The sequence below is a fragment of the Nerophis lumbriciformis genome, linkage group LG37, assembly GCF_033978685.3.
Source record: "Nerophis lumbriciformis linkage group LG37, RoL_Nlum_v2.1, whole genome shotgun sequence".
Classification (NCBI taxonomy): domain Eukaryota; kingdom Metazoa; phylum Chordata; class Actinopteri; order Syngnathiformes; family Syngnathidae; genus Nerophis; species Nerophis lumbriciformis.
The window spans coordinates 12,341,509-12,355,000 of record NC_084584.2 but is presented as its reverse complement, the minus strand read 5'-3'; the positions used below and the strand labels follow the sequence as shown (position 1 = coordinate 12,355,000).

Below are 13,492 nucleotides of genomic sequence, written 5' to 3'. Positions count from 1 at the left end.
GTGGATCCCCCCTCCAATGGGCTCACCACCCATAGCAGGGGCCATAGAGGTCGGGTGCGATGTGAGCTGGGCGGAAGCCGAGGGCAGGGCACTTGGCAGTCCGATCCTCGGCTACAGAAGCTAGCTCTTGGGACGTGGAACGTCACCTCGCTGGGGGGGAAGGAGCCTGAGCTAGTGCGCGAGGTGGAGAAGTTCCGACTAGATATAGTCGGACTCACTTCGACGCACAGCAAGGGCTCTGGAACCAGTGCTCTCGAGAGGGGCTGGACTCTCTTCCACTCTGGCGTTGCCGGCAGTGAGAGGCGACGGGCTGGGGTGGCAATTCTTGTTGCCCCCCGGCTCAGAGCCTGTACGTTGGAGTTCAACCCGGTGGACGAGAGGGTAGCTTCCCTCCGCCTTCGGGTCGGGGAACGGGTCCTGACTGTGGTTTGCGCTTACGCGCCAAACCGCAGCTCAGAGTACCCACCCTTTTTGGATTCACTCGAGGGAGTACTTGAGAGTGCTCCCCCGGGTGATTCCCTCGTTCTACTGGGGGACTTCAATGCTCATGTTGGCAGCGACAGTGAAACCTGGAGAGGCGTGATTGGGAAGAATGGCTGCCCGGATCTGAACCCGAGCGGTGTTTTGTTATTGGACTTTTGTGCCCGTCACAGATTGTCCATAACAAACACCATGTTCAAACATAAGGGTGTCCATATGTGCACTTGGCACCAGGACACCCTAGGCCGCAGTTCCATGATCGACTTTGTAGTTGTGTCATCGGATTTGCGGCCTCATGTTTTGGACACTCGGGTGAAGAGAGGGGCGGAGCTTTCTACCGATCACCACCTGGTGGTGAGTTGGCTGCGATGGTGGGGGAGGATGCCGGACAGACCTGGCAGGCCCAAACGCATTGTGAGGGTTTGCTGGGAACGTCTGGCAGAGTCTCCTGTCAGAGAGAGTTTCAATTCCCACCTCCGGAAGAACTTTGAACATGTCACGAGGGAGGTGCTGGACATTGAGTCCGAATGGACCATGTTCCGCGCCTCTATTGTCGAGGCGGCTGATTGGAGCTGTGGCCGCAAGGTAGTTGGTGCTTGTCGTGGCGGTAATCCTAGAACCCGTTGGTGGACACCGGCGGTGAGGGATGCCGTCAAGCTGAAGAAGGAGTCCTATCGGGTTCTTTTGGCTCATAGGACTCCTGAGGCAGCGGACAGGTACCGACAGGCCAAGCGGTGTGCGGCTTCAGCGGTCGCAGAGGCAAAAACTCGGACATGGGAGGAGTTTGGTGAGGCCATGGAAAGCGACTTCCGGACGGCTTCGAAGCAATTCTGGACCACCATCCGCCGCCTCAGGAAGGGGAAGCAGTGCACTATCAACGGCGAGGATGGTGTTCTGCTGACCTCGACTGCGGATGTTGTGGATCGGTGGAGAGAATACTTCGAAGACCTCCTCAATCCCACCAACACGTCTTCCTATGAGGAAGCAGTGCCTGGGGAGTCTGTGGTGGGCTCTCCTATTTCTGGGGCTGAGGTTGCTGAGGTAGTTAAAAAGCTCCTCGGTGGCAAGGCCCCAGGGGTAGATGAGATCCGCCCGGAGTTCCTTAAGGCTCTGGATGCTGTGGGGCTGTCTTGGTTGACAAGACTCTGCAGCATCACGTGGTCATCGGGGGCGGTACCACTGGATTGGCAGACCGGGGTGGTGGTTCCTCTCTTTAAGAAGGGGAACCAGAGGGTGTGTTCTAACTATCGTGGGATCACACTCCTCAGCCTTCTCGGTAAGGTCTATTCAGGTGTACTGGAGAGGAGGCTACGCCGGATAGTCGAACCTCGGATTCAGGAGGAACAGTGTGGTTTTCGTCCTGGTCGTGGAACTGTGGACCAGCTCTATACTCTCGGCAGGGTCCTTGAGGGTGCATGGGAGTTTGCCCAACCAGTCTGCATGTGTTTTGTGGACTTGGAGAAGGCATTCGACCGTGTCCCTCGGGAAGTCCTGTGGGGAGTGCTCAGAGAGTATGGGGTATCGGACTGTCTGATTGTGGCAGTCCGCTCCCTGTATGATCAGTGCCAGAGCTTGGTCCGCATTGCCGGTAGTAAGTCGGACACGTTTCCAGTGAGGGTTGGACTCCGCCAAGGCTGCCCTTTGTCACCGATTCTGTTCTTAACCTTTATGGACAGAATTTCTAGGCGCAGTCAAGACGTTGAGGGGATCTGGTTTGGTGGCTGCAGGATTAGGTCTCTGCTTTTTGCAGATGATGTGGTCCTGATGGCTTCATCTGGCCAGGATCTTCAGCTCTCACTGGATCGGTTCGCAGCTGAGTGTGAAGCGACTGGGATGAGAATCAGCACCTCCAAGTCCGAGTCCATGGTTCTCACCCGGAAAAGGGTGGAGTGCCATCTCCGGGTTGGGGAGGAGATCTTGCCCCAAGTGGAGGAGTTCAAGTACCTCGGAGTCTTGTTCACGAGTGAGGGAAGAGTGAATCGTGAGATCGACAGGCGGATCGGTGCGGCGTCTTCAGTAATGCGGACGCTGTATCGGTCCGTTGTGGTGAAGAAGGAGCTGAGCCGGAAGGCAAAGCTCTCAATTTACCGGTCGATCTACGTTCCCATCCTCACCTATGGTCATGAGCTTTGGGTTATGACCGAAAGGACAAGATCACGGGTACAAGCGGCCGAAATGAGTTTCCTCCGCCGGGTGGCGGGGCTCTCCCTTAGAGATAGGGTGAGAAGCTCTGCCATCCGGGAGGAGCTCAAAGTAAAGCCGCTACTCCTCCACATCGAGAGGAGCCAGATGAGGTGGTTCGGGCATCTGGTCAGGATGCCACCCGAACGCCTCCCTAGGGAGGTGTTTAGGGCACGTCCGACCGGTAGGAGGCCGCGAGGAAGACCCAGGACACGTTGGGAAGACTATGTCTCCCGGCTGGCCTGGGAACGCCTCGGGGTCCCATAGGAAGAGCTGGACGAAGTGGCTGGGGAGAGGGAAGTCTGGGCTTCCCTGCTTAGGCTGCTGCCCCCGCGACCCGACCTCGGATAAGCGGAAGAAGATGGATGGATGGATGGATGGATGGAAGGATATATATATATATATATATATATATATATATATATATATATATATTTTTTTTTTTTCTTTTTAAATAAAGCCAATGATGCCTTTTTTTGTGGTCCCCTTTATTTAGAAAAGTATCGAAATACATTTTGGTACCGGTACCAAAATATTGGTATCGGGACAACCCTAATATATGTGTATATATATGTATGTATATGTGTATATTAGTTAGTTAGTTAGTTAGTTAGTTTAGTTAGTTTATTATTTCTTTGGTCAGTGGTCAACAAAATAAACAAACAGTTTTACATAAACAAAAAGTTGTACATTCATAAATTGAAAATGTTGCAGACCGAAAGGGTTTGCGTTGAAGTTGAACACTTAGTGCGCCTAACCCTATAAACAATGTCAAATACAAGATGAGCTTCCTAAAAATATGAAATTTCCTTTGCACAACATACTGCTGCTCACTGCTCCCCTCACCTCCCAGGGGGTGATCAAGGGGATGGGTCAAATGCAGAGAATAATTTCGGTGACAGTCATTGGTACTATAACTTTTTAACTATAAATACACCTTGTACACAACATAAACACTGTTCAATTACATACAGAGTAAAGACCGGTATATGTATATGATGACAGCATTAGACTGTCAGATATTTCAAATGAAGTTGGAGGCACCCTGCGGGCCAGGTTCCTTATTAGACTTGTGACGTCTTGCTGGCCAGAATGAACACGCTTAGTTTGGACACCCCTGATTTACAACTTGTCATTTTGCAGTGTTTATGTGGAGTTGAGCACCACTTTATGTCACCGGTTTGATGGTTCACTCACTTGTCACTTGACGTCTTGCCTATTTATTGCACTCTGTGTATTTCAAATACATCTCGTGCATGATTGACGTTTTTAAGAGCTGGTGGGTGTTTTCAACCGTGCAGATGATCAGCGCTGAGGCCCCGGTGCTGTTTGCCAAGGCAGCACAGATATTCATCACAGAGCTCACCCTCAGAGCGTGGATCCACACGGAGGACAACAAGCGACGCACGCTACAGGTCAGATGGGGAACATCTCTTTGATGATTGGGTACACTTTGTCTCTTCTCGTTACGCAAAGTCCGCAAAGGCCCTGTTGGAATTGCTTCGTTAATTATTATTCTCCCACTTCGATCGCATTTTTGACTCATTTAACATGCACGAAAACCCACCAATTTTGCAAACGTGTCCAGTCCGGCCATTTTTACATTTCTTATGTAACGCCTATGGATAATGTTTGATAAGAAATTATCGAGTTCGAGCCTATAATCGAATCCTCTTATCGAACCGATTCCTTATCGATTCTCTTATTGAATCCAGATAGGTTGTTGTATATGGAAAAAAACACAATATTTGGTTTAACAAAAGCTCACTTTTATTTTATAACAAAATTAAACTAAAATAAATAAATAAAAATTGATTGTTACCCCCCTAAAAAAAAAAAAATATTGACTGTTGTTACCCAAAGTATATTAAGTGGGATTTTTCAGAAAAACAAATACATACAGTAACACAAAAACAACCTGTCTCTGTGATCACTATAGGTGTATAAATAATAATATAGTGTTAAATAAAATAAGTCTTTTGGGCACAAAACTGCAAATAATACAGTTCTCCAAAAAGTGCACTTCTGCTGCTATTGGAACATACTAACTACACAGGCAGACAGTTAACAAACAATCCAAGACGTCTAATAAAGTTCCAAAGCAGATTAATCCATTTAGGCTCTTTATTGTTGTTGATCTTGCTTTGTCTTTTCCTATCTTTACTTTTGTCTTGCACTGGACTGTTATTTTTTATTTTTTTAAACTGAAATACACACAATGACAAATGTATAATCTATGTGATTCAATTAACATACAGAAATTTAATACACAATATATAAATATTAGCTTCACACATATATACAGTACTATCATCAAAGAAATACTTCTGAGTGTTGAAACTATTTCGATAGTGGAAATACACGACTGGCAGCCATTTTAAGTCCTCAAAACATCCATTGAAACGGTGCACAAAAATCGTTTTTCAATAAACATCTTAGTATCAAATTTAACCACTTGCCACCTTAATATTGAGTTACATAAACAAGATAAATAGTTTACTTACAGACTTATCTTGCTAACACAACTTGTCTACTTCTCAATTGTCTCATGACGTCGCCAACCCGGAAGTGCCCAAATTAATGACACGTAGTATTTTCATATCGCCACAAGGTGTCAGTAAGAATCTACAATCAAATGGGCATAACATTGCCGTTCCACAGGGCATTTCCTGTGGAAAGGGATTTTTTCCCAGGGATTCGAATAAAGAACCAACTCTTTTTCTTTACTATAGTGGCCTCGATAACGGGAACAGGTTCTCAAAAAGGGATTCGAGTCCATGGAATCGGTTCTTTTCTTATCGAACAACCGGGAGAACCGGTTTCGAACATCAATGCCCCATAGAAAATTTGAAAAAATTAGCCCCTCCTACCAGTTTTACGTATCGCTGGAGACGTCGATCATGACAGGATGCATGTAAAAGTCGGCCATCTTGGTTTCAGTCAACCATTTTTTTGGGGCCAAAAACAGGAGCCGTACTTTAATGAACTCCTCCGAGGGATTTTGACCAAATGCGATCCCAAACGGGACAAGCGGTAGAAAATGGATGGATGGATGGTTAAAATGACAGATACTAGCGATGATAAATTGCAAAGGAATTTTGCTTACGTCGGACCTATTCAACTGGCGGCCCGCCAAAGCTTTTTATTTGGCCCGCCAAACCTCGCCCAAAAAGGCTTGGTGAAACCATTAAAACGAGGGTTGATCATGTATGCAGTACTCCTGGCGCCCCGCAGGGGGCAACAGCGAGGCATATGAATCACAGTAGCGCAGCAGTGGGGTGAGTAGAACAAGACTATTCATTCAACCCTGGAAAAAATAAAAAATAAATTGCAAAAATCTGATTTTTAACGACTGGACAACAAAGTATGAATGTTCTGCCTCGATCTAGTGCTCAAGTCATTGTTTCTTGGCGGACTTTTTAAGCGACGGACAAGCAGCAACAATTGTAGAACTCCCAGCAATTAAGCTTCATCACAAAACTTGGTCAAACATTTGTAAGTAGATATAATTTATGCATAAAGATATTTACTTTTTGTATTGAAATTGATGACTTTGAGAGGCCTTTTGTATTCATTGTCATGTTGTTTTTTCTGATTTTAAAACCCGGTTTAATGCATGCAATGTTAAATTTGAGCAGTAGAGGGCGACAACGCTAATAGTAATGTCACATACAATGTTTGGTGTGTGGATGTTATTTCTATATGGGTCAACATTTGTAGTTTATTGTGTGAATATATTAACACTATTTTATTTATGTAAAATACACAATGGATGTTATACTTTTGTTATGTTTATTTTATGTTTATATTTTCTGTCTTGCAAAATGAAATGAAGGAAGAAGTGCAAAGAAATAAAACTAAGGATGGAAAATAATTCAAAAGAAACAACTAGAGATGTCCGATAATATCGGCCGATAAATGCTTTAAAATATTATATCGGAAATTATCGGTATCCGTTTCAAAAAGTAAAATTTATGATTTTTTAAAACGCCGCTGCACGGAGTGGTACACGGACGTAGGGAGAAGTCCAGAGCGCCAATAAAACTTAAAGGCACTGCCTTTGCGTGCCGGCCCAATCACATAATATCTACGGCTTTTCACGCACACAAGTGAATGCCAGCATACTTGGTCAACAGCCATACAGGTCACACTGAGGGTGGCCGTATAAACAAGTTTAACACTGTTACAAATATGCGCCACACTGTGAACCCACACCAAACAAGAATGACGAACACATTTCGGGAGAACATCCGCACCGTAACACAACATAAACACAACAGAACAAATACCCAGAACCCCTTGCAGCACTAACTCTTCTGGGACGCTACAATATACACCCCCACCTCAACCTCCTCATGTTCTCTCAGGGAGAGCATGTCCCAAATTCCAAGCTGCTGTTTTGAGGCATGTTAAAAAAAATAATGCACTTTGTGACTTCAATAATAAATATGGCAGTGCCATGTTGGCACTTTTTTCCATAACTTGAGTTGATTTATTTTGGTTACATTGTTTAATGCATCCAGCGGGGCATCACAACAAAACTAGGCATAATAATGTGTTAATTCCACGACTGTATATATCGGTATCGGTTGATATCGGAATCGGTAATTAAGAGTTGGACAATATCGGAATATCAGATATCGGCAAAAAAGCCATTATCGGACATCTCAAGAAAGAACATCAATCCTCAACAAAAGCTGGAGATAATTGTTTTCTTGATACTGTTAACTAGCTGCACATGCTGGAAACGAGAAGCGAGGACGGAATAATGAATTTACTGACCGTGCAGTGTGAAAGCCGACGTGTTTAAGTAAACTCGGTCTCAAAGAAATATCACCTGCAGAGGCACTTTCTGATGAAACATTCACATTTCAATGTCCGGCCCCTGAGCCCTTGGTTCTCTTGAAACAGCGGCCCTCTTCATTGTGTGGTTGAATAGCCCTAGCTTGCGCCACAGGCTGTGGGTGTGGCATGGCACCAAACCTTCATTTGATGGTTCGCCACAAAACTGTCAACATTGTAACTCGGTTCCACAAATTCAGATCTTTACCATAATTGCTACAATTACGCAGTTCCGGCGGCATTACTGGGTACTGATTCACGTAAAATGACATCTTTGGGCACCTCACTATTCGACTCAGATTCTTGAGGTGACTATTCGATTCAGAATCGATTCTCGAGTCAACACGATTCTCGTAATATATTTAATGTATGAATTATAATAAAACTTTTTTTAAAACAGGTTCATTTACATCTCCTCTTGGCTGCTGACGTACGATTTATAAGTGCAGCGTTGGCCTCTGGTGCTAATTTTTAAGTCTATTTTTTTAATGCCTGGCTGGCGATGGACTGACACACCCTCCGCCATCGACGTAATGGGCACCCCTGTCATAGAGGAACTTTTACTCACTTGCAGGTAGTCTGCCATTTTGCTTTGAACAGCAACAAAATGGCCATGACATGACTCCGCAAGCCCGTATGTTGACCAGAAGTGCCGTGTAAGAAAAAGCCATACATCAGTGTCCATAATTTTGACCTTGTGCCATCTCGTCTTTAAAAACTCAACTGCAGCTCGCTCATTGGGGCAAAATGTTCCTAGTGTGTGCACATGAAAGCAAGGGGCCTCGCCCCAGCATCCCCCAGAGGAATCTCTCTGCTTGTACTTTGCTCGACTCTCAATGTAAAGCCCGGCGGACGCCACTGACCCACATTGCCCCCCCCCCTTTGGTGCCGTTTGGGCCGCCCTGCCATCCCAAAGTGGAATAAGCCGGACTCTGGGAATGATGCGAGGGGGCAAGAATGAAGCGGGCGGCGATGGGAACAGATTAGAGCTCGTCTCACCGGGATGTTAAGAAGGGAACATTTTGAGGCAGAACATGAAAGCCCTTAAGTCCACTTTATCCATTCACATACCTCACAGAGATTAGCAGCAGCCTGTGTGTGCGCGTGTGTGTGTGTGTGTGTGTGTGTGTGTGTGTGTGTGTGTGTGTGTGTGTGTGTGGTTGTGTGCGTGTGTGTGTGTGTGTGTGTGTGTGTGTGTGTGCATGCAGGTAGGTGAAAAGGCTGCAAAAGAAGACCGTGTTATCATGTTCATCTCCTCTCAAGTGGAAAACTCAAGACCTACTTTGGAAGTTTGTTGGATTCAGCCGTTCTCTCATTTCACGCCAGGCGTGACCAAAGTGCAACCCGAGGGCCATTTGCAGCCCGCAGCTAGTTTTCTAACGCCCCGGCACGTTCTACAAATACTATGATAAAAAATAATAAGCGGAGTAAAAGAGCAAACAGGTGAAATGTACTGAGAAAAAGTTGCAATATTGACTCTAATAACACAAAGCTGCCAAGCAGGCTATTTTTGCTCACAAAACAATAATACATCAAAATAATTGTTATGAATTATTGACATATTTAAGGCTCTCTAATTACTTCACATCAAAATTTCCATCCATTTTCCACCGCTGATCAGAGTCAGCCTAAGCAGAGACCTTCTCCAGTAGCGTTCCCAGGCCAGCCCGAGGGCCATTTGCGGCCCGCAGCTACTTTTCTAACGCCCCGGCACGTTCTACAAATACTATGATAAAAAATAATAAGCGGAGTAAAAGAGCAAACAGGTGAAATGTACTGAGAAAAAGTTGCAATATTGACTCTAATAACACAAAGCTGCCAAGCAGGCTATTTTTGCTCACAAAACAATAATAAATCAAAATAATTGTTATGAATTATTGACATATTTAAGGCTCTAATTACTTCACATCAAAAATTCCATCCATTTTCCACCGCTGATCAGAGTCAGCCTAAGTAGAGACCTTCTCCAGTAGCGTTCCCAGGCCAGCTGTGAGGCATAGTCCCTGCAGCGTGTCCCAGGTCTGCCTCCAGACCTCCTCCCGGCTGGACATGCCCAAAACACCTCACCAGGGAGGCGTCCAGGAGGCATCCAAAAGTAGATCTTCCTACTCGGAGCCTCTCCTGGATGACCGAGCTCCTCCTCCTATCTCCGAGGGTGATCAGAACTCATTTCTGCTGCCTTGTCCTTTCGGTCACTACCCAAAGTCTAGTTTGAAATAGTTTTGGGGTAAAATATTGCATATTTGGTATTTTTGCCATTAAAAAAAGGGCATAAACATAAAAAAAAATGTTTTATTGACAGATAGTTCTGAAGTTGATCTAGAGATTGAAGCGTTGAATACTTGTATTCATATGACTTACTTTGAATATTTTAATGATTTAGACCCTTCTGGGTCCCCAGGATCAAACTTGAGGGGAGCCCTAAAGGTTAAAAAAGTATATTTTGAAAATTTCATTTAAAAATGGCTTCTGCTTGCTTTGATTTTTCAGTGTGCGGTCCTTGATGGAAAAAGTTTGGACACCTCTGATTTGCCATTTAAAAAGCAGTTTTCTTTACCTACAATGTATTAAACCAAAAAAACTTGGAAAAAAAGGTATAATCAACACATAGATCTGAAGTTGATCTAAAATATGACTTATTTTTAACACTTTTATGATTGGGGCCCTTTTGGACACCTAAGAAATTTAGTGGGATTAAAACATTTATTTTTTTTAGCCGTTATTGCTCACAAATAATAATTAAAATCCATGTTGTTTTGAGTTATTGACATATTAAATATCCAATTACTTCACATCAAATATTCCACCTGAACATTTTTTGTTTGCCATATAACAAACACAATTTTTTGACAAAAAGGGCATAAAACAAACAATAAAACATAAAAAATTATAAAAACGTATAATTGCGGATACAGTTGAAATTGATCTAGAGACTTAACTGTTGAAAGTTAAAAAAAAATGTATGAATTATTTTTAACACTTTTATGATTGGGGTCCTTTTGGACCCCTAAGAAATTTAGTGGGATTAAAAAAACAAACTGCCATTGCTCACAAATGATTAATTTAAATCAATGTTGTTTTGAATTATTGACATATTAAGTCTCCAATTACTTCACATCAAATATTCCACCTGAACATTTTTTGTTTGCCGTACAAAACACACACTTTTTGAACGGGACAAGCGGCAAAAAATGGATGTATGGAAAAAGGGCATAAAACAAACAAAAAAACATGAAAAATTATAAAAACCTATAATTGACGCATAGATCTGAGGTTCATTTAGAGACTTCAGTGTTAAAAGTAAAAAATTTTAAAAAAAGTATATTTTTAACATTAAAAAAATGTCATTGCTCCAAAAATAATTAATTAAAATCATTGTTATGAATTACTCATCTATTTAAGGCTCCAATTACTTAACATCCAATATTTCACTTTGAAATTATTTGTGAGAAAATATTGCATATTTTGTGTTTTTGCCACAAAAACAGGGTTTTGACAAAAAGGGCATAAAACATGAACAAATATACTTTACACTGACAGATAGACCTGAAGTTGATGTAGAGATTTAAGTTCAAATTAATATATATGACTTATTCTTAACATTTTTATGACTGATATTAAACTTGAGGGGATCCCTAAAGGTTAAAAATATGATATATATAGTAGTGGTTTTGATAATGAAAAATTTAAAAGTGGCCCCTGAATGCTTAAATTTTTCAGTGCGCGGCCTTGAGTGGAAAAAGTTTGGACACCCCTGATTTGCCATATATAAAAAAAATAATAAAATAGTTTTCTTTACCAAAAAGGCATTAAACCAAAAAAAAACATGAAAAAAAACTGTGCAATCAACGAATAGATCTGAAGTTGATCTAAAATATGACTTATTTTTAAGACTTGTATGATTGGGGCCCTTTTGGACCCCGAATAAATTTAGTGGGATTTATTTTTTATTTTTTTACTGTCATAGCTCACAAATAATTATAATGAATAATGTTCTATATAATAATTATAATAATATATTAATATATATTATATTATTATCTTAATATATGAATATACTATAATAATAATTATATATATAATAATTAATAATCAATGTTATTTTGAATTATTGGCATATTAAATCTCCAATTACTTCACATCAAATATTCCACCTGAACATTTTTTGTTTGCCATATAACAAACACAGTTTTATTTGACAAAAAGGGCATAAAACAAACAAAAAAACGTGTTATTGACGGGTAGTTCTGAGGTTCATTTAGAGACTTAAGCAGTGAAAGTAATAAAAATTAAAATGAATTTAACATTAAAAAAAATAATTTAATTGCTCCAAAAATAATTAATTAAAATCAATGTTATGAATTACTCATCTATTTAAGGCTCCAATTACTTAACAACAAATATCTCACTTTGAAATTCTTTGGGAGAAAATATTGCATGTATTGTGTGTTTGCCATAAAAACAGGGTTTTGACAAAAAGGGCATGAAATATAAAAAAATAAACTTTATATTGACAGATAGACCTGAAGTTAAAATTAATATATGACTTATTCTTAACATTTTTATGACTAAGACCAAACTTGAGGGGAGCCCTAAAGGTTAAAAAAAAAAACGATATATAGAATTGGTTTTGAAAATGAAAAATATTAAAATGGCCCCTGCATGCTTTGATTTTTACGTGTGCGGCCCTCAGTGCCAAAAGTTCGGACACCCCTGAGTTCTACGGTCTCTGGGCTGCTGGCTTGAAATGGAAAGGTGATTTCAAGTACCTTTGTAACATGAGCGAGGCCTGACGCTGCTGCAGGTCTTTCTTCTCCGGACTCGCCCGGGTCCCACTGTAGCCGCTTGGGGGGTCACTATGGCAACGCCCATCAATGGAACAAGTGTAGATGAGTGACCCGGTGTTGCCAGATATTAATCAAGCTGCTATAAATAGCCCCTAGTGCTGGGAGGGTCACAATGGGGAGGGGGGTGGAGGGTCTGACAGCCAATATCCTGTGGAAAATTCCACAGAGGCGGCGCTCTGCTGTGGACACGGGAAGAGGTATGGCAACAAGAGGCTGTGCTTCAAAAGACTTTTACACGCCTCAGGATTGAAAGGAAGTGATTGTTGGTTTTAAAAGAAGTTTCATTCCCATGTTGAAGCTGAGGTTCTCCCAATAAAGACTCTTCTTTTCAGCAGAGAAATGAACTTTGAACATGCTGTTTGAAGCCTCAACTTTGTCATGTTCACAGCGGAACGACATTGCCATGGCGATAACAAAGTTCGACCAGTTTGACTTCCTGATCGACATCGTGCCCCGAGACGACCTGAAGCCCCCCAAGCGACAGGTGAGATTCCCTTTTTTTTTAGCCCTGGTGTCAGCAGGCGTCTCGGCTGCAGTTCCCTCGTCGGCAACCTGGAGGCGCTGTAAACATCCTTGACTGGAAGCTGGCGTCTGACCCGGGAGGGCTTTCAGTCGGATGTTTGCAGCGTCTTATTGCTTCTGACAGCGAGTGGGAGTGGGAGGGCGAACAAAGCCAAAGTGACGGTGACAAGGTGATTGTCGAGGTGGACCCGTGCGCTATTTGAGTCTTCAGGCATGTAAACATCCTACACTCTCAGCTGTGCCGTCATGGAGCTGGGAGAGAGGTGTTTACGCTCCTGCTGACGGACACGCCTCGCCGGGATGAAGAAGACTACATGTCTGCCGTTTGTGTCCGTGGAACTTTCATGCTCATGAGCTGTTTTTTTTGCTTACGTGATCCACTTGGGACACGAGCCTAGTCCTTGACGGTGGCATCTAAAAATATTTCAAAGTGTGTAACGTATTTCACATTTTTTCCTGCTTTTGTAATTCGTCTCAAATGGTACAGGCATCCGTTTGGACACCTAGTCGTTGCTAGCAAGTCATATGTGACTGTGAAAAAGACTAAAGATCAAATAACAGTTTGATAGTCATACCAACTGACAGGAAAGGTCATACAAAGCTCTTTTCTAGCAAATACT

General features: G+C 42.7%; 1 protein-coding gene across 9 annotated transcripts in view; it reads left to right on the top strand.

Moving 5' to 3' along the window:
- nfyc (nuclear transcription factor Y, gamma) overlaps positions 1-13,492 on the top strand; it is a 70,299-nt gene that overhangs the window by 47,133 nt on the left and 9,674 nt on the right. For all 9 annotated transcript variants that reach the window (XM_072912601.1, XM_061931483.1, XM_061931486.1 and 6 more), the window contains exons 4-5: positions 3,963-4,076; positions 12,739-12,834. In XM_072912601.1, the coding sequence (XP_072768702.1) occupies positions 3,963-4,076; positions 12,739-12,834 (210 nt within the window). The remainder of the gene's footprint in view (positions 1-3,962; positions 4,077-12,738; positions 12,835-13,492) is intronic.